The sequence below is a fragment of the Ranitomeya imitator genome, chromosome 5 (genome assembly GCF_032444005.1).
Source record: "Ranitomeya imitator isolate aRanImi1 chromosome 5, aRanImi1.pri, whole genome shotgun sequence".
Taxonomy (NCBI): domain Eukaryota; kingdom Metazoa; phylum Chordata; class Amphibia; order Anura; family Dendrobatidae; genus Ranitomeya; species Ranitomeya imitator.
In genome coordinates, this window is record NC_091286.1 from 87,894,415 (window position 1) to 87,916,719 (window position 22,305).

Genomic DNA, 22,305 nt, shown 5'->3' on the forward strand with positions numbered 1-22,305 from the left:
GAAATTTCTGCAAGGTTTCTGCATCTCTTGGCAGCAAAAAACATGCATTTCGCATGCATTTTTGTACAGCAACAAAGGCTTTTTTTTTAGCTAAATAAAGATAATTAAAATAAGAAAAAATGTTTAGGAATTTCTTGGTTCAACACCACCTTCTTCATTCTGATGCAGTAGATAATGGCATAAGGGCTTGGTGTCAGCAGCTGTCATTGACACCACACCCTAGGCTTAGTAATGAAAAGGTGTCAGCCATACACCCTCAGTACTAAGCCGATAAGTAAACAAACACACACATAGTCAGCAGCCTATGTAGGAGCATTAATAGAATGAATCTACATAGGCTGCAACCAAACAGTAACTCTTAATTGAAAGAAAAAAAAAAACAAAATTGCGTTGGCTCCTACATAATTTTCATAACCAGTAGAGGGAAAGCCGACAGCTGATAGCTGATGTTAATATTCTGGGAAGGAGCCACTAGTCATAAAGGTTCTCAAGGTATTAATATCAGCTCACAGCTGTCGGCTTAGCCTTTACTGGCTAGTTTACAGGGGGACCCCAGGAAAAAAAATAGACATAAGGTCCCCCTATAAAATCTATCCAGCAAAGGCTAGGCAGACAGCTGTGGGCTGATATAAATAGCCATGGATCTTGGCCCCCTCCCAGACTAAAAACATCAGCTCTCAGCAGCACCAGAAAAGGCGCTTCCCACTTGCCCTGTAGCAGTGGCAAGTGGGGTAATGGTTGGGGGAGGGTTTATGTCAAATTTGTATTGTCAGGTAAGACATCAAGCCCACAGGTTAGTAATGGAGAGGCATCTATAAGACCCCCCCCCCCCCCCCATTATTAACCCCATAGTAACAGCAAATCTGCACACATTTTTATACCTGCATATTTGCAGATTTGACTGACTCAGTTGAAGTCAATGTGTGGAAAACGCTAGAAATCCGCACAAAGAATTGACATCCTGCAGAAAAAAAAATGCACTGCAAATACTCAAAGAAAAGTTACTGATCATGTGCACAACACCTCAGGATTGTCATTGAATTAGCTTGCAAAATGATTCCATGGAGTTTTTGGCCCATTTCTATGTGGAAAAAACACATCAAAAATGCAAAAAAAAGGTGAAGAGAATGTCCAGCTTCACCGAATGCATAAAAAAAGAGTTTTCTTTATTCACAAACTTTAAGCATAGAGGATACAGGGATTAAGGGAGCTTAGTCTCCAGAAACGCGTTGAGATTCTTACCCATATGGTTCGTGCTGAAGTCTGTATCCTCTATGCTTAAAGTTTGTGAATAAAGAAAACTCTTTTTTACGGATTCGGTGAAGCTGGACATTCTCTTCTCTTTTTTTGGACTTTATACGCCTGGACACAGCGGGTCCGTGCTCCTGAAGTTTGGTTTATGCATCATGGGTGAGCTGGCTTATATTTCTTCTTTCTACATCAAAAATGCACTGTGTGCATAAAGCCCAATAGTCTACACTGATCAAGAGACTGATGTTAGATTTCAATTCACACAATGGCATTAGCTAAACAAATGCAGAGCAAAGGGCAATAAAGAAAAGCTTAAAGGGGTGATTGAGGTCACATAAAAATTGTATCCAAATCCCCATCTATTTTTGCCATAATCTAAAACAATTTCTAATATGTTTGCATTAAAAATTCCCAGAGTTCCCTAACTACAGTAACTGCTCATTACAAATGGAGGGTAGGAAATCCAGCTTCACAAACTCAAAAACAGGATTTTCTTTAATTACAATCCAGTGAACAAAGTTACATGTGTATATATAATAAAACACGCACCTTTGTTCACTGGATTTGTTAGGTAACGTTCACACTAGCGTTATGCTAGTTTGCGTCGGGCGACGCAGTGGCGACGCATGCGTCATGCGCCCCTATATTTAACATGGGGGACGCATGCGTTTTGTTTTTTTTGTTGCGTTGTGCGACGCATGCGTCTTTTTTGCCGCTAGCGTCGGACCAAGAAAACGCAACAAGTTGCATTTTTCTTGCGTCCAAATTTCGGCAAAAACCTACGCATGCGTCTCCAAACGCAGCGTTTTTGCGTGCGTTTTGCTGCGTTTTTGCGTGCGTTGTGCGTTGCGTCGCCGACGCAGCGGCGCACAACGCTAGTGTGAACGTAGCCTAACTTCGCAATTAAAGAAAATTCTGTTTTTGAGTTTGTGAAGCTGGATTTCCTGTCCTCCGTTTGGAACTGACTGCATCCAGGCAGTAACACTCTCCTTGTTCCAAACCATATGGGACTCTAAATCTGGTGAGCTTTCTTTTGTGTTTTACTGCTACTGTACCTTTTTTGTTCCTGTGTGATGATGCTTTGTTTGAAATTCCCAGTGCATGCTAGTATATTCAAATGTGCATCATCAAAGCCGGGGTCAGAGGCTGCCGTCACAGTCATCAGTGACACTATATTCAGGGGCGGGGCTAGTCCGTGTGCGCTGGCATTGTGCAATGTGCACAATCACAGTGCGCAATCTGTTGCAGGCTGAGAAGAATAATAAACGAGCCGGCAATATAATGGAGAGCGCACTTTCAACGCTGTGTCAGAGGGTACCTGGCATGCAGAGGCCGGTGCCGACCCCCCAGTCACTTACGGGAGTGGTGCAGGTCTCTGAATTCTAGAATTATTAATACTGTACCTGCCCTCACAACATGCTTCTGTGAGTTAAGGTTTTGGAGAACTAATTTTCAAACAGACAATGGTTATTCCTTGATATAAATGTAGTATATTTTATTTGCAAAGCTAAAAATTTTTTTTTTTAAAAAATGCAAGTTTTCATATAAATACATTTATTCCCCAACCTCTTTCCTTGGCGCACATTTATTGGGTTGTGTATCCCGTAGGCTAAGTGCAAATTCCCTTCAGGAAAATGTATCCTTAGTTGTATGGTCTAATGTTATTGCATATGCTAAATATTTCATTTTCAGCCAATCACCCTGAAGCTGCTTAAGTTCTGAAGCCGTGGATGTCAGGCGACTGAACAAGATGGAGTGGAGGTCATCACAGTGCACACAGTACAAAATAGATCATCAGTAGAAGGAAAGGGACTGCTAAGCCGTATCTGTATATATCCTGACGGTCTGATGCAGATGAAGACGCCTTGTCTCTCCCGAGTTCATGGTTGGCATCTTTATACCGTGGATCTTCTTCATACACTTGAGAGGCACTCGCATTCTGAGTTCTCTGAAATCAAACAATATAGACCCTGAAATACTTTTCTGAACAAAGTCTAATGCAATAACTGTATAACCTGCAGTAAAAAAGCTGTTATATTGAGTATCTCAAATAGAAAATAAAGCAACTTCACAAATAATCATAAATAGAAATCCTACAGGTTATTGTCTACTGTGTCTGTATACTAAAAGGCTAGAAACAAACCCTGATCCCACAGTCTCCATCCATATCTGAACCCTACTTTTTGGTAACCTACGAAGTCATACGTTTCCCATTTAACGCTAGTATTCCTCCCTCGGAGCTCAGAGGGGATCACTACTATGTTTCAATGTTATGTCATTTTTGAAGATTATATACATGTGATTAATATTTAGTAGCATTGCCTTTTAATCGTCTAACTTGGGTCACAAGTTTCAGGTAGCCTTGAAAAAGAATCTCTATAATTTTGTCCCAGTCCTCCTCAGAATTGGCTTAACCAAGTCAGGTTTGTAGGCCTGCATGCTTGCTCATGCTCTGTTATAACCCTTCTTGCACCGCTGAATGGCACCTATGTGCACTGTGCATAGGCAGAAATTTGCCAATCATTGGTCAAGGCAGGGTTATAAAGTGCTCAGAATTCAGAAAATTGGTAGATGTAAACATAACTGCATCCGTGCCCATAAGAGACACAGATCCCTGCCCATACATCATACTTGCAAAAAACCTGGTGACAGCTTCCTTTTCAGCCATTTTGCCACAACTTTGGAAGTATGCTTGGAGTCGCTGTCTATTTGGAAGAGCCATTTGTGCCCGAGCTGTAACTTCTTGGTTAATGACTTGACATTTTGTTTCCCAGAATAGATGGCATTACGAAGAGAGAAAAATTAGGTGGAGATATTGAAATGCGCTTGTACCTCCTGCAGAAAAGCACCCCCACTGCATGATGCAAACACTCATGTGCTTCACAATTGGGACAGTGGTCTTTGGCTTGTAAACCTCCCTCTTTTTCCTCCATACATCCCTATCGTAATGGTCATTTTTCACGATGTGCAGTTTCAAACGAACCAGACTTTTTATGGCGGTTTGGAGCATTGGCTTCATCCTTGCGGAGCGGACATTCAGGCCATGTTAATACAGGACTGTTGATTCAGATAATTTTGTACTCATTTCCTCCAGCATTTTCACAAGATTGTTTCATGCTGATCTTGGATTGACTTGTATGATGTTTCCGCACCTTAGTATGTCCGGCTCTATAAGACCGAACGCGTCTCCTTCCTGACCGGTGAGATGGTGTGCCACTATGCAGATTAGCATTTGAACAGATGAATGTGGGACATTGCTCCCAAGGATTTACCAGATGTGTGGTGGTCCACTTGGCTGACTTGTTTTGATTCTCCTATATGAAGCAAGGAGGCACTAAGGCGTTAAAATACTCCTCCAATTATCTCCTGATGACAATTCGCCTATCCGAAGCCTCTAACGTTGATATGTTTTTTTTTCCAAGCTAATTAATGGCTCTTGATTTTTAATATAGGAAATTGTTTAACATTTGTTAAAAAAAAAAAACTGCTCGTCATGTACAAAGTAGACATCAGGAACAACTTTCGAAAATGATATAGTTTTGTTGTCTTATAGTCTGTAGATAAGTGACTTTTACGGACTTCAACTGAAGTATAAAACCTATGACTTCAACAGTACATTTGGTGCTGCAGGAAAGCTTGTAATGGTCCCCACAGAAGAAGAAAGACTATTTGATTCATAAAAACTAGGGATTGGGACTAAAAACAGTTACTCAGGGGCACGATCAGAGACTAAGGTTTTCACTTATGTTTTAGAGTTGCAGGGAAATGGACAAAAAAAACAATGTAAGGGTGACCCATTTATCCGCACTCGCTGAAGATACATAGTGATGAGCGAGTATACTCATTACTCGGGTAGTCTCCGAGTATTTGGATGTGCTCTGAGATTTAGTTTGTCTCAGTGGCTGCATGATTTGCAGCTGCTAGACAGCCTGAACACATGCAGGGATTACCTAACAAACAGGCAATCCCTGTATGTGCAGCGGCTGTCTAACCACCGCAACACCTGCCGCTGTGGCTGCTCGAACATAGTATTCAAGCACGCTGTAGGTACTTAATTAGCCCATGAGTACGTTCGGATAACACCTTAACCAAGCACGCTCGCTCATCACTAGTAAGTGTGCAAGGTACAGACTTACCCTTGGTTTATATCTCCTTGGTGCCTCTGAGAACAAATCCGCAGAAGCTGATCTCACGGAACTGCTCGATACATCTGCAATATTACTGGTACCAGTGTATGGCTCACATCCACTTCGGTCATCATTTGTATACTGGCTTACGACTGCTGTTTTCCTTGAGTAATTCTGTTATTAGAAAATAATAGGCACATTTTATTCAAAGTACAATAACTCCCCCACAATTTTTTATTTTGTAAATTACCAATCCAGTTGTAACTAATAAATGTCCTTTTTTGCCAAAATTGACAAAATGGAGACTTGGCCAAGAGTAAACTGCAGCACTAAGGTCTGTTTCACATAGCATAGTCCTAGCATGGCCAGACTTTACCATTTGCGTTATGGCTGTGCCACCAGGACGTCCTGCAGTTATAAGGAGCCAAAACTCCCTTAAGAGTTTAAAGTAATTACGTTTAGTTCAGTGGAAGCAGCAGGGCCTGGGTCATGTACCTAGCTGAGAGACCATTAAGATGCTAAAACAGTCAAAAGGGTGCTGGTGCATGCAGAATTAGGAATGAAGATCTTTTACCTTTTGTGCTTTACGGGAAGCACCTGGGTTTAGTGGATTACTGTCCTTTAGCTGTACATCGTCTTCTTCCATCTCTTTTTTCACATGTTTCCGCATCTCTGGCTATGGACAGAATGCAAGAGGAACAGTGAAGGCATGTATTCACTCAAAGAAAGTTTTCATGTTCAATGTACACTAAGCTACCAGATGACGTTACATATGATGCCCCAGTTTCAAAATGTGACATTTGCATCGTCATGATGGTTTAAAATCTATAATATAACGCTGGGAGAGTCACTCTGTCCGAAGCCTTTATAGACTGCGCAAGCGCCGACGCAGTCTGGACCCCACAGAGTGACGCAGCCCAGGAGATGGCGGTATGCGTAAGCACTGAACGCACACCGCGATCTCCAACGGAGAAGCATGGACGTGCCAGGAGGGTAAATATAAGCTATATTCACCTGTCCCCGTTCCACCGCTGCGTGCCGCCGTCTTCCGGGTCCTCTGCTCTGATGTTCAGTTCAGATGACGCGCTCAATGCGCGCCGCCCTCTGACTGAACAGTCACAGCCAGAGGACCCGGAAGACGGCGGTGCGCAGCACTGGATCAGGGCCAGGTGAATATAGCGAGTGCTGGGGGGCCTGAGCTAGTGGCGACTCCGGCACCTGACCCCCACAGCACGCCGGTGTCCCTGCCTGCTCAGGCCCCCCCAGCACTCGGCGCCCAGAGACGAAAGGTGAGCATGTTGGTTTTTTTTTTATATATATCGCAGCAGCATACGGGGCATATAATACTATAGAGCATCTTATGGGGCCATCAACTTTTATGGAGCAGCGTATGGGGCATATGGATGGGAGCAGCAAATTACAGAACGGGGGCGCAGGATGGGAGCAGCGCATGACAGGATGGGGGAGCAGCAAATGACAGAATGGAGGCGCAGGATGGGTGCAGCACATGTCAGAATGGGGGCGCAGGATGGGAGCAGCGCATGACAGAATGGGGGCTCAAGATGGGAGCAGCACATGACAGCATGGGGGCACAGGATGGGGCTGCACATGACAAGATGGGGGCGCAAGATGGTAGCAGCACATGACAAGATTAGGGCGCAGGATGGAAGAACACATACCAGGATGGAGACCATATACCAATATAAATACTCACCACCCGGGCGTAGAACGGGTTCAATAGCTAGTAAATTTATAAAAATATTTGTTTGATAGACAAGTAGAGTGATAAAGTGACATTTTTAGGGTAGGGCTAATTGGCGGCATTTTTCACCGGATGGGAAATTCTCAGAAAAGTCGAGCGACAAAATATCTGTGTGAGTCTCATGATTATTAAGAGATCCTGTCCACACGACTTTGTAGAGTAAAGACATAGCTGTTAAAGCGCTGTAATACTGATTAAATTGAACCTTTGGTAAAGTAAGGAAATCAGCTTAAGTTTTTTTTGCTATCCAGATTTTGGTACACAGGGGTTGGACTGTGCGTTGTGTCTTCTCCTCCCCTCAGTGATTCCCCAGCCCCTCCATCTGCCGGTCTTTGAATGGCAGGTCAATGATTTTTCAGCGACCTGCCTGAACTGTTTGAAATCTCGCACTGGCGCCCTCATTGCCATGGGCAGCGCGTGCACAGATCGAGTTCTCAGATCAATTGTGTCTTTTTCAGAGATGACGGAGCATGTGGCGCCCACTGCAGTGATGGAAGGTCTGAGGATACTCAAGGAGGCGAAGACCCAGTGCGCAGTCCAAATGGTGATCAGAGAAGAACATGAAGGTGGATTTGTTCACCAATTTAATCTGCGCTTACAGTCATGCCTTTACATTACAAAATCGTGCTGACAAGTTCCATCTAACAGCCCTTATTTTTGCTGTCTAAGGCCATGTTCCCAAATTCCGTATATGGTCAGTATTTATAAGCCAAAACCAGAAGTGGGTGAAGAATGCAGAAGTGGTGACGTGTTTTTATTATACATTCCCTTGGCTTAAAAATGCTAAGGTAAGATACTGAACGTGGCCTAATAGATCACTGAAAACAATTTTCTCCCCCATCTTTGCTGGATCTGTATTTTTGGATCAAACTATCAAAAATATTAGAAATTTTGAATACCGCACTGCCCTTAAGAATAAACAAAAAGAGAGAAGCCAGCGCTGCTTGTGGTCAGAACGCAATTTGAAAAGCGCAAATGCGCATATTAAATTCTGACTGTATATCAAAATGAGATATTTAGCAAACAATTGATCAATTCTTTGAGCTACCCCGCCACGTCACGGCAATCTCTTGGGGCAGTCCTGCTCTACGATTTTTATATTCGCTGTGCCATTACGGCCTCCTTAATATGCTGGTATAAAGACCACATTAGTCCCTCTGTAAGTTTTTTTATGTTTTACTCACTGTGCCATTACGGCCTCCTAAATGTGTTAAAAGCGGGACCATATTGAATGCAAACGGTCCCGCTTTTAACACATTTAGGAGGCCGTAATGGCACCGTGAGTAAAACATAAAAAAAACTTACAGCGGGACTAATGTGGTCTTTCTACCAGCATATTAAGGAGGCCGTAATGGCACAGCGAATATAAAAATCGTAGAGCAGGACTGCCCCAAGAGATTGCCGTGGCGGGGCGGCTCAAAGAATTGATCAATTGTTTGCTAAATATCTCATTTTGATATAGTCAGAATTTAATATGCGCATTTGCGCTTTTCAAATTGCGTTCTGACCACAAGCAGCGCTGGCTTCTCTCTCTTTTTTTCTTAAGAATAAACGCATTGAAAAGTTTGTTAAATATAAAAAAAAAAAAATTCAACAACATTTGCAATTACTAAAAGAGCCCTGATTTTGACGTAAAAAAATCAAACCTCTGAGTTGCAGTAAGTCGCTTGATGTTTGCAACTTACACTGAAGACTATGCCAAGTGAGTCACTTGTGACATAAAAGCCAACTTGAGGAGAAAAATGTGACTGTTGCAGTCGTGATGAGATACTATAATCATTAGATGTGATGTCACAGTGTGACGCACCGATTTCAGGATCGCCATGTAGCTCTAGCCTTGTACTAGGGGTCGGCAGATACTAACCCATGCATAGTAAGTACACTGATCCAGTTGTCTGGCCATCACAATTCAGCCCTTGTCACAGCTGCTCACATCCTTCTCTTTGGCTATTTTTGCAGCTATGAATTCATGATCTTTAAGAAGTGACAGATCACTTGATACATAACCTATCCAAGCCCTTGCTAGGTGAATGAAGTGAATAATTATTATTTTAAGACTGTGCCATCTAACAGTGGTTGTAATGTTATGACAGATTAGGACTAGTGATGAGCGAATACACTCGTTACTCGACATTTCTCGAGCATGCTCGGGTGTCCTCAGGTTGTTTTTTAGTGCTCTGAGATTTAGTTTTCTTCACCGCAGCTGAATGATTTACAGCTGTTAGCCATCATAAGTACATGTGGGGGTTCCCTAGCAACCCCCACATGTACTCAGGCTGGCTAATAGCTGTAAATCATTCAGCTGAGGCAATGAAAACTAAATCTCCGAGCACTAAAAAATACTCGGAGGACACCCGAGCATGCTCGAGAAATGTCGAGTAACGAGTGTATTCGCTCATCACTAATTAGGATACATCATTAGTTGTCTTCGGTAGGTTTTTATGTTTGGCCAAATACTTTTTTTTTTTCTTTTTTTTTGTGCGTTGTTGAATAATTACTATTAACAGCTCACTATTCACTCTACTGGCCATGGTGTCCTGAAGAATAATGGCAAGAAAAGCAAGTCCCCATTTTACAGCCGCACTACTGTACAAATATTTCGTAATCTGATAGATTTTAGAGAATTGGTGATCTTCCGCTAAACATTTTTAAAAGAACACAAAATATCCCACAAATTACAATGCGAGGGTCTTCATTTTTTTGATTCCCTTCTCTCATGTTCCCTAGAAATCAGAAATGAAGCTTTCTTCACATATGAGTTTCTGGCTGAAGAAGCCTTCTCGGCAGCGCTCTCCGTTCAGCAGCACACCAAGAATGTTTAGAGGGATTGTCTACTTCTGGACAGTCTCACCTTAGTTAATTTGGGAATACAATTACAATTAAAAAAAAACCCAAAACAATAGATACTGCAGTGATGCCAATCTGGGGACGTTGCTGCTCCCAAAGAGTGGCTGCAGTCAATGAGCATGCGCTAGTTGGCTGCAGACTTTACTGTTTCATCACCGCGAATGTCCACCCTGATGAAATATCGATCAACTACAGCCAAACGGCCACTCATTATTGGCTGCAGCCCGCAGTCGCATCTCTCCAGGTGAGGGGTAGCCAGTTTTTTTATTTTTTTAAACATTGATTAGACTGGGGAACCCCTGTAATCCTTGCCCTTGGTCTGAATCCTGCCCCCTTATCTATATGCTAAAAATAGGATGAGGGCGACATTAATCCCTGTGTTCTCTGAAACTTGTCTACAAGAACACTTCAGGAATATGCGGAAAATCAAACTGGAGAGAAACTTCTTAGGCCTCGCTAGAAATAGACGGTGTGCCAATATATTAAAACGGAGGCTGTGCCGCCAAAAATACAGAATTTGTTATTTTAGTCTCTAATCTTTCTCTAGTACAAAGAGACATTTTTAGTGAAAATAAAACTCAGCGTTATTCCAAATGTCCACCTGAATTTATTATTAACCTTTGCTGGGAAAGAATCCAGAAGTCTTCAGCTTTTTAATTCATATTCATAAACCTGGACCCATTCATAGCAAGTTTTTTTTTCCATATCAATGAGCCTAATTAATATGAAAAAGAATTATGAAATGTGATTTTAATCACTACATTTGCTTTTCCATGCAGGTTATCTGACCTTTTCTGGGGAAGGCGGCAGTAACACTCCTCGTGACTGATTATATGTATTAAACTCTGGCATTCAGCTTAAAATAAGAATGTTCACAGTCTGTCTTGTCTTTACTGTATATGAATATATTAATGCAGGGACTGGACTGACTTGTATTAATGGAGGAAATCCTGAAGTGTCCTGTAAGCTCTTGGCTCTGCTTGTCAGTTGTAGTATGATCAGCGGGGCTGCTAACGTGCCACACTGATTGGGGACTCCAGCAATCCCAATTTATACAGATACTCATTTCTTCAGCGATATATATATATATATATATATATAAAAAATAGGGATTTTTGTGTGTACTCACCGTAAAATCCTTTTCTCCGAGCCACTCATTGGGGGACACAGGACCATGGGTTATGCTGCTGTCACTAGGAGGCTGACACTAAGCTGAGACAAAAAAGGGTTAGCTCCTCCCCTGCAGTATACACCCTCATGCTGGCATGCAGAGACCCAGTTAAGTGCAAAAGCAGTAGGATAATGAGAACAATATATCAAAAAACATTGGAACATAACATGTCAAACAACAGTCAAAGACTAAAAAAGATAACTAGCCGTAAGGCTACCAGGGTGGGTGCTGTGTCCCCCAATGAGTGGCTCGGAGAAAAGGATTTTACGGTGAGTACACACAAAAATCCCTATTTCTCCTTCGCCTCATTGGGGGACACAGGACCATGGGACGTCCCAAAGCAGTCCCTGGGAGGGAAACAATACAACCACGTAACTTCATGTACCATCTGACTACCAATGCGCAACGGCCGCCTGCAGGATACGCCTGCCAAGGGCCGCGTCCGCAGAGGATTGGATATGCACATTGTAATGCTTTGTGAAGGTATGCAGGCTGGACCACGTTGCGGCCTTGCAAACCTGCTCCGCTGATGCCTGGTGCCGGATGGCCCAGGAAGCACCCATCGACCGAGTGGAGTGAGCTCTAATCCCCGCCGGGATAGGACTGCCCCTGACCCGATAGGATTCCTGGATAGCAGATCGGATCCATCTAGCTATCGTGGATTTAGACGCCGCCAAACCCTTTCTGTGACCCTCCGGGAGCACGAAAAGGGCGTCCGATTTTCTGAAGTGTGCCGTTCTGGAAATGTACCTCCTGAGAGCCCGTACCACGTCCAGAGTATGGAGAGCCTTCTCGACCCTATGTTTAGGCTGCGGACAAAAGGAGGGAAGGATGATGTCCTCGTTAAGGTGGAAAGATGAGACCACCTTTGGAAGAAACGCGGGAGAAGGACGTAGGACTACCTTGTCCTGATGAAAGGCAAGGAAAGGTGCCCGACAGGATAGAGCGGCGAGCTCTGAAACCCTTCTGATGGACGTCACCGCTACCAGGAAGGCAACCTTCCAAGAGAGAACAGAGAGCGGAACGTCTTGAAGGGGTTCGAACGGCGGTTCCTGGAGAGCCCCCAGGACCAAATTGAGATCCCAGGTCTCCAAAGGCATCCTGTAAGGAGGAACAACGTGGGAGACTCCCTGAATGAAAGTCTTGACCTGAAGGTTGGTGGCGATCCTACGCTGGAACAGCACGGATAAGGCTGAGATCTGACCTTTAAGAGAGCTCAGGGCCAAACCGGAATCCAGACCGGACTGAAGGAAATTCAGGATACAAGGGATGGAGAAGCTGAGCGGAGGGAGCCCTCGGAGCCTGCACCAAGAAAAGAAGGTCTTCCAGACGCGGTGGTAGATAGAGGCAGAGGACGCCTTGCGAGCACTTAGCATGGTAGGAATGACCTGCTGAGAGAAACCAGCACGAGCTAGAATCCAGGTTTCAACAGCCACGCCGTCAAACGTAGGGCCCCTGAGCTCTGATGGTAGATCGGTCCTTGGCGAAGTAGGTCTGGGCGGTCTGGCAACCGCAAGGGGACGTCGGCTACGAGCTGAACGAGCTCCGCGTACCAAGCGCGACGAGGCCAGTCTGGGGCGACCAGAATGACCGGGCCTCCCTCCGTCCTGATCTTTCGGATGACCTTCGGCAGTAAGGGAAGAGGAGGAAACACGTATGGGAGTTGAAAATGATGCCACGGAGAAATTAGCGCGTCCACTCCTATGGCCTGGGGATCCCGAGATCGAGCGATGAAGTTGTGGACCTTGGCGTTCCATCTGGATGCCATCAGATCCACGTCCGGGGTCCCCCAGCGAAGACAGATCTGGTGAAAAACTTCTGGGTGAAGTTCCCATTCCCCCGAGGCAAGGCCCTGGCGGCTCAGGAAGTCCGCTGCCCAGTTCTCGACTCCCGGAATGTGCACCGCCGAGATGATGGAGTGGTTGGTCTCGGCCCAACGAAGGATGAGAGAGACTTCCCTCATCGCCGCCCTGCTGCGGGTACCCCCCTGGTGGTTGATGTAAGCCACCGCCGTGACGTTGTCCGATTGGACTCTTATTGGGTGACCCGCAAGCAGAGCGTGGAAGTGGATCAGAGCAAGTCTGATAGCACGAATCTCCAGAATGTTGATGGGGAGGCTGGATTCCCGAGCAGTCCAACGACCCTGGGCCGAGTGGTGAAGAAACACCGCCCCCCAGCCAAGAAGACTGGCGTCGGTGGTTACCACTAACCAGCGGAACGGGAGGAAGGACTTCCCCTGGAGAAGAGATGGTCCCAGGGTCCACCAAATGAGAGAATGTCTGACCCGAGGAGACAGGGGACAAGGGAGGTCGAGAGAAAAGAGACTCCTGTCCCAGTTGTCCAGCAGAGCCTGTTGTAAGGGGCGGAGATGGAGTTGAGCGAAGGGAACAGCTTCGATTGCCGCAACCATCTTTCCCAGGATCTTCATGGCGAACCGAATGGTTCGCGGGCGAGGATGGCAGAGTGTACGGACTCCCTGCTGGAGCGCTTGGACCTTGGACCGAGGAAGCAAAACCAGCCCCCTTGAAGTGTCCAGGATCATTCCCAGAAAGGAGATCCGACGGGAAGGAACGGGAGATGACTTGTCTAAGTTGATCAGCCAGCCCAGGCGAGAAAGCGAATCCAGGGTAATGTGGACGCTTGACTCGCAGGCCTGAAACGACGGGCCCTTTATGAGGAGATCGTCTAGGTAAGGTAATACGACGACTCCTCGAGAGTGAAGAATGGCCATGACAGCCGCCATGACCTTGGTGAACACCCTGGGCGCCGTGGCGAGACCGAAGGGCAAGGCTGTGAACTGAAAATGGTCCTCTCGAATGGCAAAGCGAAGGAACCTCTGATGAGGCGGGAAGATCGGGATGTGAAGATAGGCATCCTTGATGTCTATCGAGGCCAGAAATTCCCCTCTTTCCATGGAGGAGATGACCGATCTGAGCGATTCCATCCTGAAGTGCCGGACTCTCACGCACCTGTTCAGAAGCTTCAGATCCAAGATGGGACGAACGGTCCCGTCCTTCTTTGGCACGACGAAGAGGTTTGAGTAGAAGCCTCTGAACCTCTCGTGTTCCGGGACCGGCACGATGACCCCGCTCTGGCGGAGGGAGTGGATGGCGCAAAGAAGGGCGCGAGACTGAGCTCCCGAACTGGGAAGACGAGAGGGGAAGAACCGAGTGGGAGGGGGAGAGGAGAACTCTATCTTGTAGCCAGACGATACCAGATCTCTGACCCATTCGTCGTGAACGACGGAGAGCCAGGCTTGTTGAAAAAGGAGTAGACGACCGCCTACTCTTCTGGGATCGACTGGCGCTGTTCCCGAGTCATTGAGAAGGGAATCTGGGAGGTCTGGAACCTCTGGTTCGGGGCTGCCTCGGTTTCCCGCGCCAGGAGGGATTAGGTCTGAAGGATGGACGAACGTCTCTGTCTGCGCGGGCGGAGCGGTCCGATCTGGGAAGGCCAGAGGGATTGGACCAGGCAGAGTTGGTACGAAAAGGCCGAAAACGAAAGTAAGGCTGGCGCTGGAAAGCCACCTTGGGCCTCTGTTGGGGAAGAAACTTGCTCTTTCCCCCTGTGGCGTCGGAAATAAGCTGGTCAAGCTTTTCGCCGAAAAGACGCCCGCTTTGAAAAGGGAGAGAAATCAGGGATTTTTTAGAGGAAGAGTCTGCGCGCCAATCTCTGAGCCAAAGGGCCCTTCTAATAGCGATGGCGTTGGAAGCCGCCGAAGCAGCGCAATTTGCCGCGTCGAGGGATGCGAACATAACATAATCGCTGGCCATGGCTAGCTGCTTAGCCAGGTCCGCCATCTCCGAGGGGAGGTCCTGCTCATTAATGGATTTTGCTAGGGCATCCGCCCAGGAAACCATAGCCTTGGACACCCAGGCCGCGGCGAAGGAGGGAGACAGGGACGAGCCAGAGGCTTCGTACACCGAGCGAGCTAGAGAGTCTATCTGGCGTTCGGTGGGACTCTTAATTGAAGCGCCCTCCGGGACTGAGAGAAGAGTCTTAGAAGCCAGGCGCGAGACCGGCGGATCTACCGTGGGGGGATCCGTCCAGTCTTTCACGAGATCAGCTGAGAAGGGATACTTGGAAACCAAGACCTTCTTACCCGTGAAGCGCTTGTCTGGGTGTTCCCTGTGACGCCTGACTATGTCCAGGAAGGCTGGATGAGAGGCAAAAGCTTTGTGAGAACGCTTGGTTCTGGAAAAGGAGACCGCATGTTCCGGAGCGGAATTAGAATCGTCATCCACCTTTAGTGCGTGATTGACTGCTACGATGAGGGAGTCAACCGTGGCTCTGAACTCCGGAGCCTCCGGATCCAAAGAAATTTCAGACTCATGTTCAGAGTCCTGAACGCTTCGAGCCCCCAAAGAGGGTGAGCGAGAGGTGGAGCTGCCAGAGTCTGAGTGACGAGGAGAACGCTCCGGAGAGGTAGTACGGGTCCGTTTTCTGGACGACCGTGCCTCTTTAAGAGGCGAGCGGCCCCTGCTGGCCGACGATTCCCCTGCTATGGAGGGATCCCTTAGCACCTGTAGCGGATTGCCCCGTTCCCCGGGAGGATTTTGAATGGACTTGATGGCGTTAGCTAAAAAATCCACGGACTGAGAAAGCGAGGCGACCCACGGGGGGGGGGGCTAGGTACTCCAGGGTCGGCGGCGGTGGAGGGCTCCTGGGCACATGGGGCATCGCAGGCAGAGCAGAGGGGAGAGCTTTGAGGCCTGGGAAGAGGGGCCTGGCAGGTGGTACACGCAGAAAAGAAGGTTGTATGCACCTTAGAAGATTTTTTAGACCTTGACTGCGACATGATGCTAATGCAGACAAAATTACAGGGTCTATATAGAGGTGACCAGTGACTGAGAGGGCGCTGCAGAGGGGAGCTAACGATGTCTCCTTACCCCGGTCCTGTGTCCCGCTATCCAGGAGAGACGAACTGCTGGGGTGTTCACTCTGAGAGGAGGAAGCCGGCTGCACGTGGACCACTGACGCACCAGAGATGCGACAGGCAGGAGCTGCGGCGCTGAGGAGAGGGACCAAGATGGCCGCCGAGATCAGGAAGAGAAATCTCGGCGGCTGTGAGAAGCGCCAGGAGCGGGGGGCGGCGCCACAGACACTGGCTGGAGTGGGCGGAGCTTAGCGGCGGCGACCAGCGGCTAGGCCGAAGCCGGGGACTAAATTTGCGGCCTCGGCCCGGCGCGCGGTCGCGAGCGCCGGAAAGGGACAGGGACCGCCCAAAAAGCCTGCAGATGGAGCCCAGGGATGAGGAGCCCTCCTGACCGCCGGCGACACACCCCCCCAGCCCCCCCACCGGGCACTTACCCTGAAATGGAGGTGAGAGGGAACCATGGTGCCATATATAGGAACGGTGCAGGGGTTGGGAAGCCTTCTATCCACCTACCCCACATGGGGGGTGGAGAGGAACCGTCCACCACCTGAGTCACAAGTCACATTGGTGATGCAGTGTGGTCTGCACGGACGCCACTGGGATAAAGCCACTGTACAGCCGAGGGTAGAACCTGGTGGACAGGGCATATGTCCGGCAATAAAAAGGCCTGGCTGCAGAGGAGGATACTGGAGGTAGGAACACCAGTGCTCGTCTGTATAAGGGGAGATCGGGGCCCATTAGGGGAGAAACCGTCGCCCAAAAAAAGGACAGCTCAGGCAGTGGCTCCCACGTCGCAGGAGAGGATACGGTGAGGTGAAACTCCCGTGCTCGCCTGTTGTTGGTTCGGGGGAGATCGGACCTTAGAAGAATCCGTCGCCCCCTTCGTCCGGAATAGATGAAAAAAGAGAGAAAAAAATCAGTGTGCCTCCTACGGACACTAAGCTTAAACTGGGTCTCTGCATGCCAGCATGAGGGTGTATACTGCAGGGGAGGAGCTAACCCTTTTTTGTCTCAGCTTAGTGTCAGCCTCCTAGTGACAGCAGCATAACCCATGGTCCTGTGTCCCCCAATGAGGCGAAGGAGAAATCTGCAGTTATTTCTGTTACGTATGTAGTGCACATACATTCCACCATTCAGTTCTGTGATTGTCGCCACACTGACCATGTATGTCACAAACTGACTTACCATAAATACAAAGCCAATTATTCGTATATTTTGGAGGTATGAGAATGACATACAGGAACCCCGCAAACACAAGTATGTTGGTCAGATTCCAACATCACATGAAAACGTTGCCACCATGATGCCCGTATAAATTTCCGACACGTCATGTTTATTTTATTCACTTATATAGCGCCATCATATTCCACAGCCCCTCTCAGACATCATTGCTGTTTGATGGGCCCCGATGCAAGAGTTGACTGGACACCACCCCTCCCTACTTAATCCTGATATACGAGTCCCTCATCCAAGTGTGTATATAATCTCCATCCATCTCATCATGCAGCCGACTTCAGCGTGCAAGTATAGAAAAGGGTTATTTGGCGTGCACTCAGCCTGTAATAAGGCGAGGTGCTGGTGTAATGGACCTAAGGCCCCGATATAATAAAGTTATCAAATTCACCTGGCACCAGGACCTGGCACACACTGCAACAGAGCAAAGCGCGGGAGCGCCGCTCTATATCCAGACACCACAGGTCCACACCATCTGAAGGGAGCCTCAATAAGCGTACTTAGTGCATTGCTTAAGAGCTTATGTTTCACCTCTGGGACTTTCCCCTCTCTGCACACTATTTTCTTATTGGAACAAGCCAATACGTGACAAAGGCTCTGGTTGAGCCGAAACGTTGTTAATCGCATATGCTGTAATATTGTGTTACGCTCCCAGTTCACACTAATAAACTGACACAATTCTTTGCATAAACTTATCTATAGAGAGTGCGGTGAATTTGATAACTTCAGCGTGCAAGTGACAGGAGCGTACGATGACGCCGACGTCAGCTACTGACCTCAGATTGGCTGGCAGCGTGTTGTGCACCGCAATGCACTCGACGGACGCACATCCAGCTGAAGCTTTGCAGGCGTCCGCAAGCCCCTCAAACTCCAGGCCCAGTGGCAACCTCTGGGACAACGGTAGTTATGCCCCTGCTAGTGATTGTGTTTGCCCTCACACTCCAAAGACATGAGAGAACATACAAACTTTTGTCCTTGGTGGGATGTGAACCCAGGACCCCAGTGCCGCAAAGCCTCAGTGCTAACCACTGAGCCACCCTGCTGCCCATTCATGTGTGTTAAGTTTGACATTCATAGTCTAAGTAGCTGGACCATCTGTGGACATATGATACTGTTGGGCTTAGTCGCAGGTCTTCTGACCTAATCCGGACAGAGTGGTCCATAAACAGAACATGAACGTGCGAAACCGGTCAAACGCTAAGTCCTTCAATTACAAATTTGATTTGTCAAGGGCTCGTACCTGGTGAAAAGTGAATTGTATAGCAGTTATTGGTGATGTAGAGTCAGGGAGTCAAGGTTCTGACTTTAGCTCCTATAGTACATTTGTTACTAAGGGCCTTCAATGATCTATATAACCCCGCACACACCACTGACTGGCAGCTTTCTGACTATGCAAAGTGTACATACAGCTGCCTATCAGTGGAGGGGGGGTGCAGTTCTGCAGAGCTCATGAATGTGGTGGACTACATGGCAGCAGGTTTACTAGTCCCCTAGTGATAATCTCTTGCTCATAAAACACGGATTCTAGAAAAACTACAGTAAGTCGTCCACAGGAAGTGAAACATTGCTGTATTGAGGGTCTTTGCCCTTACAGTATGTTGCTCTCCAATTAGGTGGCAAAAAACCTAGTGAGATTTGCTTCTATTATCATCATAAATGGTAAAATTCTGAAGTGTTTCTAAAAACCTATGTAGTCTAATAGAGGCAGGAAATCATGAACATTCAAGTGACCCTATCTCAAAGTAAGGAAATTGAATACAGGTTATAGTGCAAGAAAGAGTAAATAAGAACATATAGGATAAAGTCATGCACAGAAAATCAAGTAGAATATAAAATGTGATATTTGAGATGCAATAAAAAATGCTAATAAATAATTAGATCCAAGACACATAAGTCCTCAGACGGACAGAACAACACTCCAAAATAGTATATAACATCCGGAAAAAGGAGTCACGAAACTGCCACTTCAAATATATAAAAGTAACACCATTTATTAATAACCATTTAAAAAAACTCAAACATCTACAAATATATCATAAATCGGGTAATTATTGTGAATCACGGATAAGGTAACAGGACCAACAGTCACAACAAAATCTACGGCTTGAGGTCACGCCTGACCACCTACACAACTCGGCTGACATGGGTGAGGTCCAGTCCTACACATTGATTTAGATTTGTATGTGTTTACGGGTCCAAAGCTGGACTAGTCATAGAATATCACTCACTACACATGTGCTTTTAGTGAACCTGTGACCTCAAGCCGTAGATTTTGTTGTGACTGTTGGTCCTGTTGCCTTATCCGTGATTCACAATAATTACCCGATTTATGATATATTTGTATATGTTTATTGAGTTTTTTTAAATGGTTATTAATAAATGGTGTTACTTTTATATATTTGAAGTGGCAGTTTCGTGACTCCTTTTTCCGGATGCTATATAATAAAAAATGCTAAATAGCAAGATGATGATAAAAATTTAAATGCATGGTGGAGACAGAAACCGGTAAGAAACAAAAGGGCACCACGGCTACACATGGTGTCACAAAATTGGTAAAAAGATAATGCACAGGTAAGTAAAGGATGTAAAAAAAGTAAATAATGGTGTGTCAGAAACAAAGCCCAATCAATAACTGGTGAGTTTACTCAAAGTACCAAGGGGAGCCAACACATACACATAGTAAGAGGAGAAGTAAACTAATTACAACCTGTGCGGGGCATAATTACTTGGGAGCTGTGGTGCCACCACCCCAACGCATGTTTCCGCAACAGTGCCTTGTTCTGGGTAGTGGCATCACAGAGCAGGAAACGCTGTTAAATAGTTTGTGGAAACCAATGATTGAAATTGTATTAAATACAGAGTATCTAAAGCTGTACTTCATAGGCGCATGTACCGCCGCCACTACCAAAAGTCGACATGACTGAGGACGTCATCAGGAAAGGGGATCGCGCAAACCACAGGAAAACCCACATGAGATCATGTGAGCGGTCACATAGCCCAGTGAGTGATAACGCAAAAAAGGCTGAAAAGGACCTGCAGCTTGCAAGTAAGCATATAAAGGCAGCATAACAAGACCTAAGAAATAACTGGACGGAGATATGAAATGTAAAAAAGTTGTGTATAATAATACAATTGCAACACTATAAAAGTGACAAGTGTAAATAAAGTGTGCAATGTTAATGAGCCTAAAAATGTGATAAGGAAAGGTGTAAAACAAAGCAAGTATGGAAGGACCAAGACCAATCCCCTAATTAGGTGGTTATAAATCCTTTGTCCTCAAAAACATTGACTTTTAATTGTATTGGTTAATGCTCTATGTGTAAGGCACACGTTCTGGATTTTTCGCGTTTAGACGGTTTTCCGCTATAAAAACGCGATAAAACCGCTAAAAAAAAGGCTAACATTAAGCATCCTATTAGAATGCAATCTGCAATTTTTGTGCACATGTTTTGTTTTTTTTCCCGCGGCGGCATCGCATTCTGGAAAAAAACGCAGCATGTTCATTCTTTGTGCGGAATCACTGGGATCCCGCACACATAGGAATGCATTGATCCACTTACTTTCCGCATGTGGAATATGTTTGACAAGTGTGACCAACCTGCCAATCAGTTTTCCAAGCGATGCTACAGATCGCTTGGAAAACGCTAGCATTCTGCAAGCTAATTACGCTTGCGAAACGCTATTGTTTAGTGGGAATAGGCATGCCAATTCCACATGCGTTATATCCACGGCAATTCTGGATGTGTGCACATAGCCTAAGGGTATGTGCACACGATCAGGAATTGGCAGCTCTTTGGATGCAGCGCATATCCGCTGTGTCCAAAGCGCTGATGGCTATTGAATGCAGGTGTTCACTGAACCGTGCGGATTCACCACATCCAATACATTGTACGGGTGAAATTTATCTTGTGGAGACACGTGTCCGCACGAAAAATAGACATGCTGCGGTCTGGAAAGACATGATGCATGACAGTCTCTGCGCGGCGGGCGTTGGTGCACGCATAGTGGACATGGGATTGCTGTGACTTCTGGAATCAGCATCCAATCTGCCGCATTTACTGATCGTGTGCACATACCCTAAGCTACCGACCATCGCTGTAGTCTGTCACCAATGTCCGGACATGCTGCGTGCTTACAGGCTGGCCGGATTGCTGGAGCGCACAGTTAGCTTCATCTTCAGTGCCGCTGTGCGCATTCAATGCTGGAGATGCAAAACTGCATCTGCTTGCAGCAGCGGAAAGCACATCGTTTGGACTGGTGGTGCATGGTGACGCTTGTGCAAATTGTCAAATCAGGATGAAGCGAAACGCCTCTGGGCAAGAAGAAAGTGTTGCGCTCCTGCAGAAGTTCAGAGAGCCTCTTTAACAACCCTAATGCATAAAGGTTTGTGTTTTTGGGGGTGTTAGTGTGTGGAGTGGGCTAAGGAGCTGAGCTCTGTCCACACAGGGCTAATGCCGGCTATATGACACAGCCGGAATCTGTGTCTCACAGCTAAAGCCAGAGCAGAGTGCTGATTAACCATTTACTTGCCACTGTCCATATCAACACCAGCAATTACATAATATTGTTGCCTTTCTGCATGTTTCTTGGCTGCAAAGTTCAGTTTTAAGAAAGTTCAGTACAAACCTGAAACGCGTTAATAAAAGCTGCCATCTCCTACTTCTCTTCAATCTCCATGCAGAAAAAGATCCCCTTGTCTTCCGACATGACTGCAGCTGCCGAATAATCTACCGGCATTTATTGGAGTTGTGACACACAACCCAATCAGGTGAGCTACCTCTTCATCTCTCGATTCACTTTTCAAATAGGGTAATAATGTATGTGCGCTTCTTTCCTTTATTCTTTTAAACAAACTGTGGTTTCGACATTCAATATACAGTTCGACAATAGAGAATAACATACTGGCACCACCACTAAGTGAAGCTCTGCCGCTCAGATAAAAACAGGCACCTGTAGACTCTCACATTAAATTAATCCTAAAAAGTAGGATTCTTAACATTGAACTCTTGCCAGGACATTTATCCAATTCAACCCCATT

The 22,305-nt window shown here is 46.3% G+C and overlaps 2 protein-coding genes across 6 annotated transcripts in view; one reads left to right on the top strand and one right to left on the bottom strand.

The window, feature by feature from the left end:
- Positions 1–3,347, top strand: part of FANCL (FA complementation group L) — a 117,822-nt gene extending 114,475 nt beyond the window's left edge. For all 3 annotated transcript variants that reach the window (XM_069768911.1, XM_069768913.1, XM_069768912.1), the window contains one exon: positions 2,944–3,347. In XM_069768911.1, coding sequence (XP_069625012.1) covers positions 2,944–2,973 — 30 coding nt within the window. In that variant the 3' untranslated portion in view covers positions 2,974–3,347. The remainder of the gene's footprint in view (positions 1–2,943) is intronic.
- VRK2 (VRK serine/threonine kinase 2) overlaps positions 2,719–22,305 on the bottom strand; it is a 95,989-nt gene continuing 76,402 nt past the window's right edge. For all 3 annotated transcript variants that reach the window (XM_069768908.1, XM_069768910.1, XM_069768909.1), the window contains 3 exons: positions 5,953–6,054; positions 5,388–5,552; positions 2,719–3,199 (listed from right to left, as the gene is read on the bottom strand). In XM_069768908.1, the coding sequence (XP_069625009.1) occupies positions 3,017–3,199; positions 5,388–5,552; positions 5,953–6,054 (450 nt within the window). In that variant the 3' untranslated portion in view covers positions 2,719–3,016. The remainder of the gene's footprint in view (positions 3,200–5,387; positions 5,553–5,952; positions 6,055–22,305) is intronic.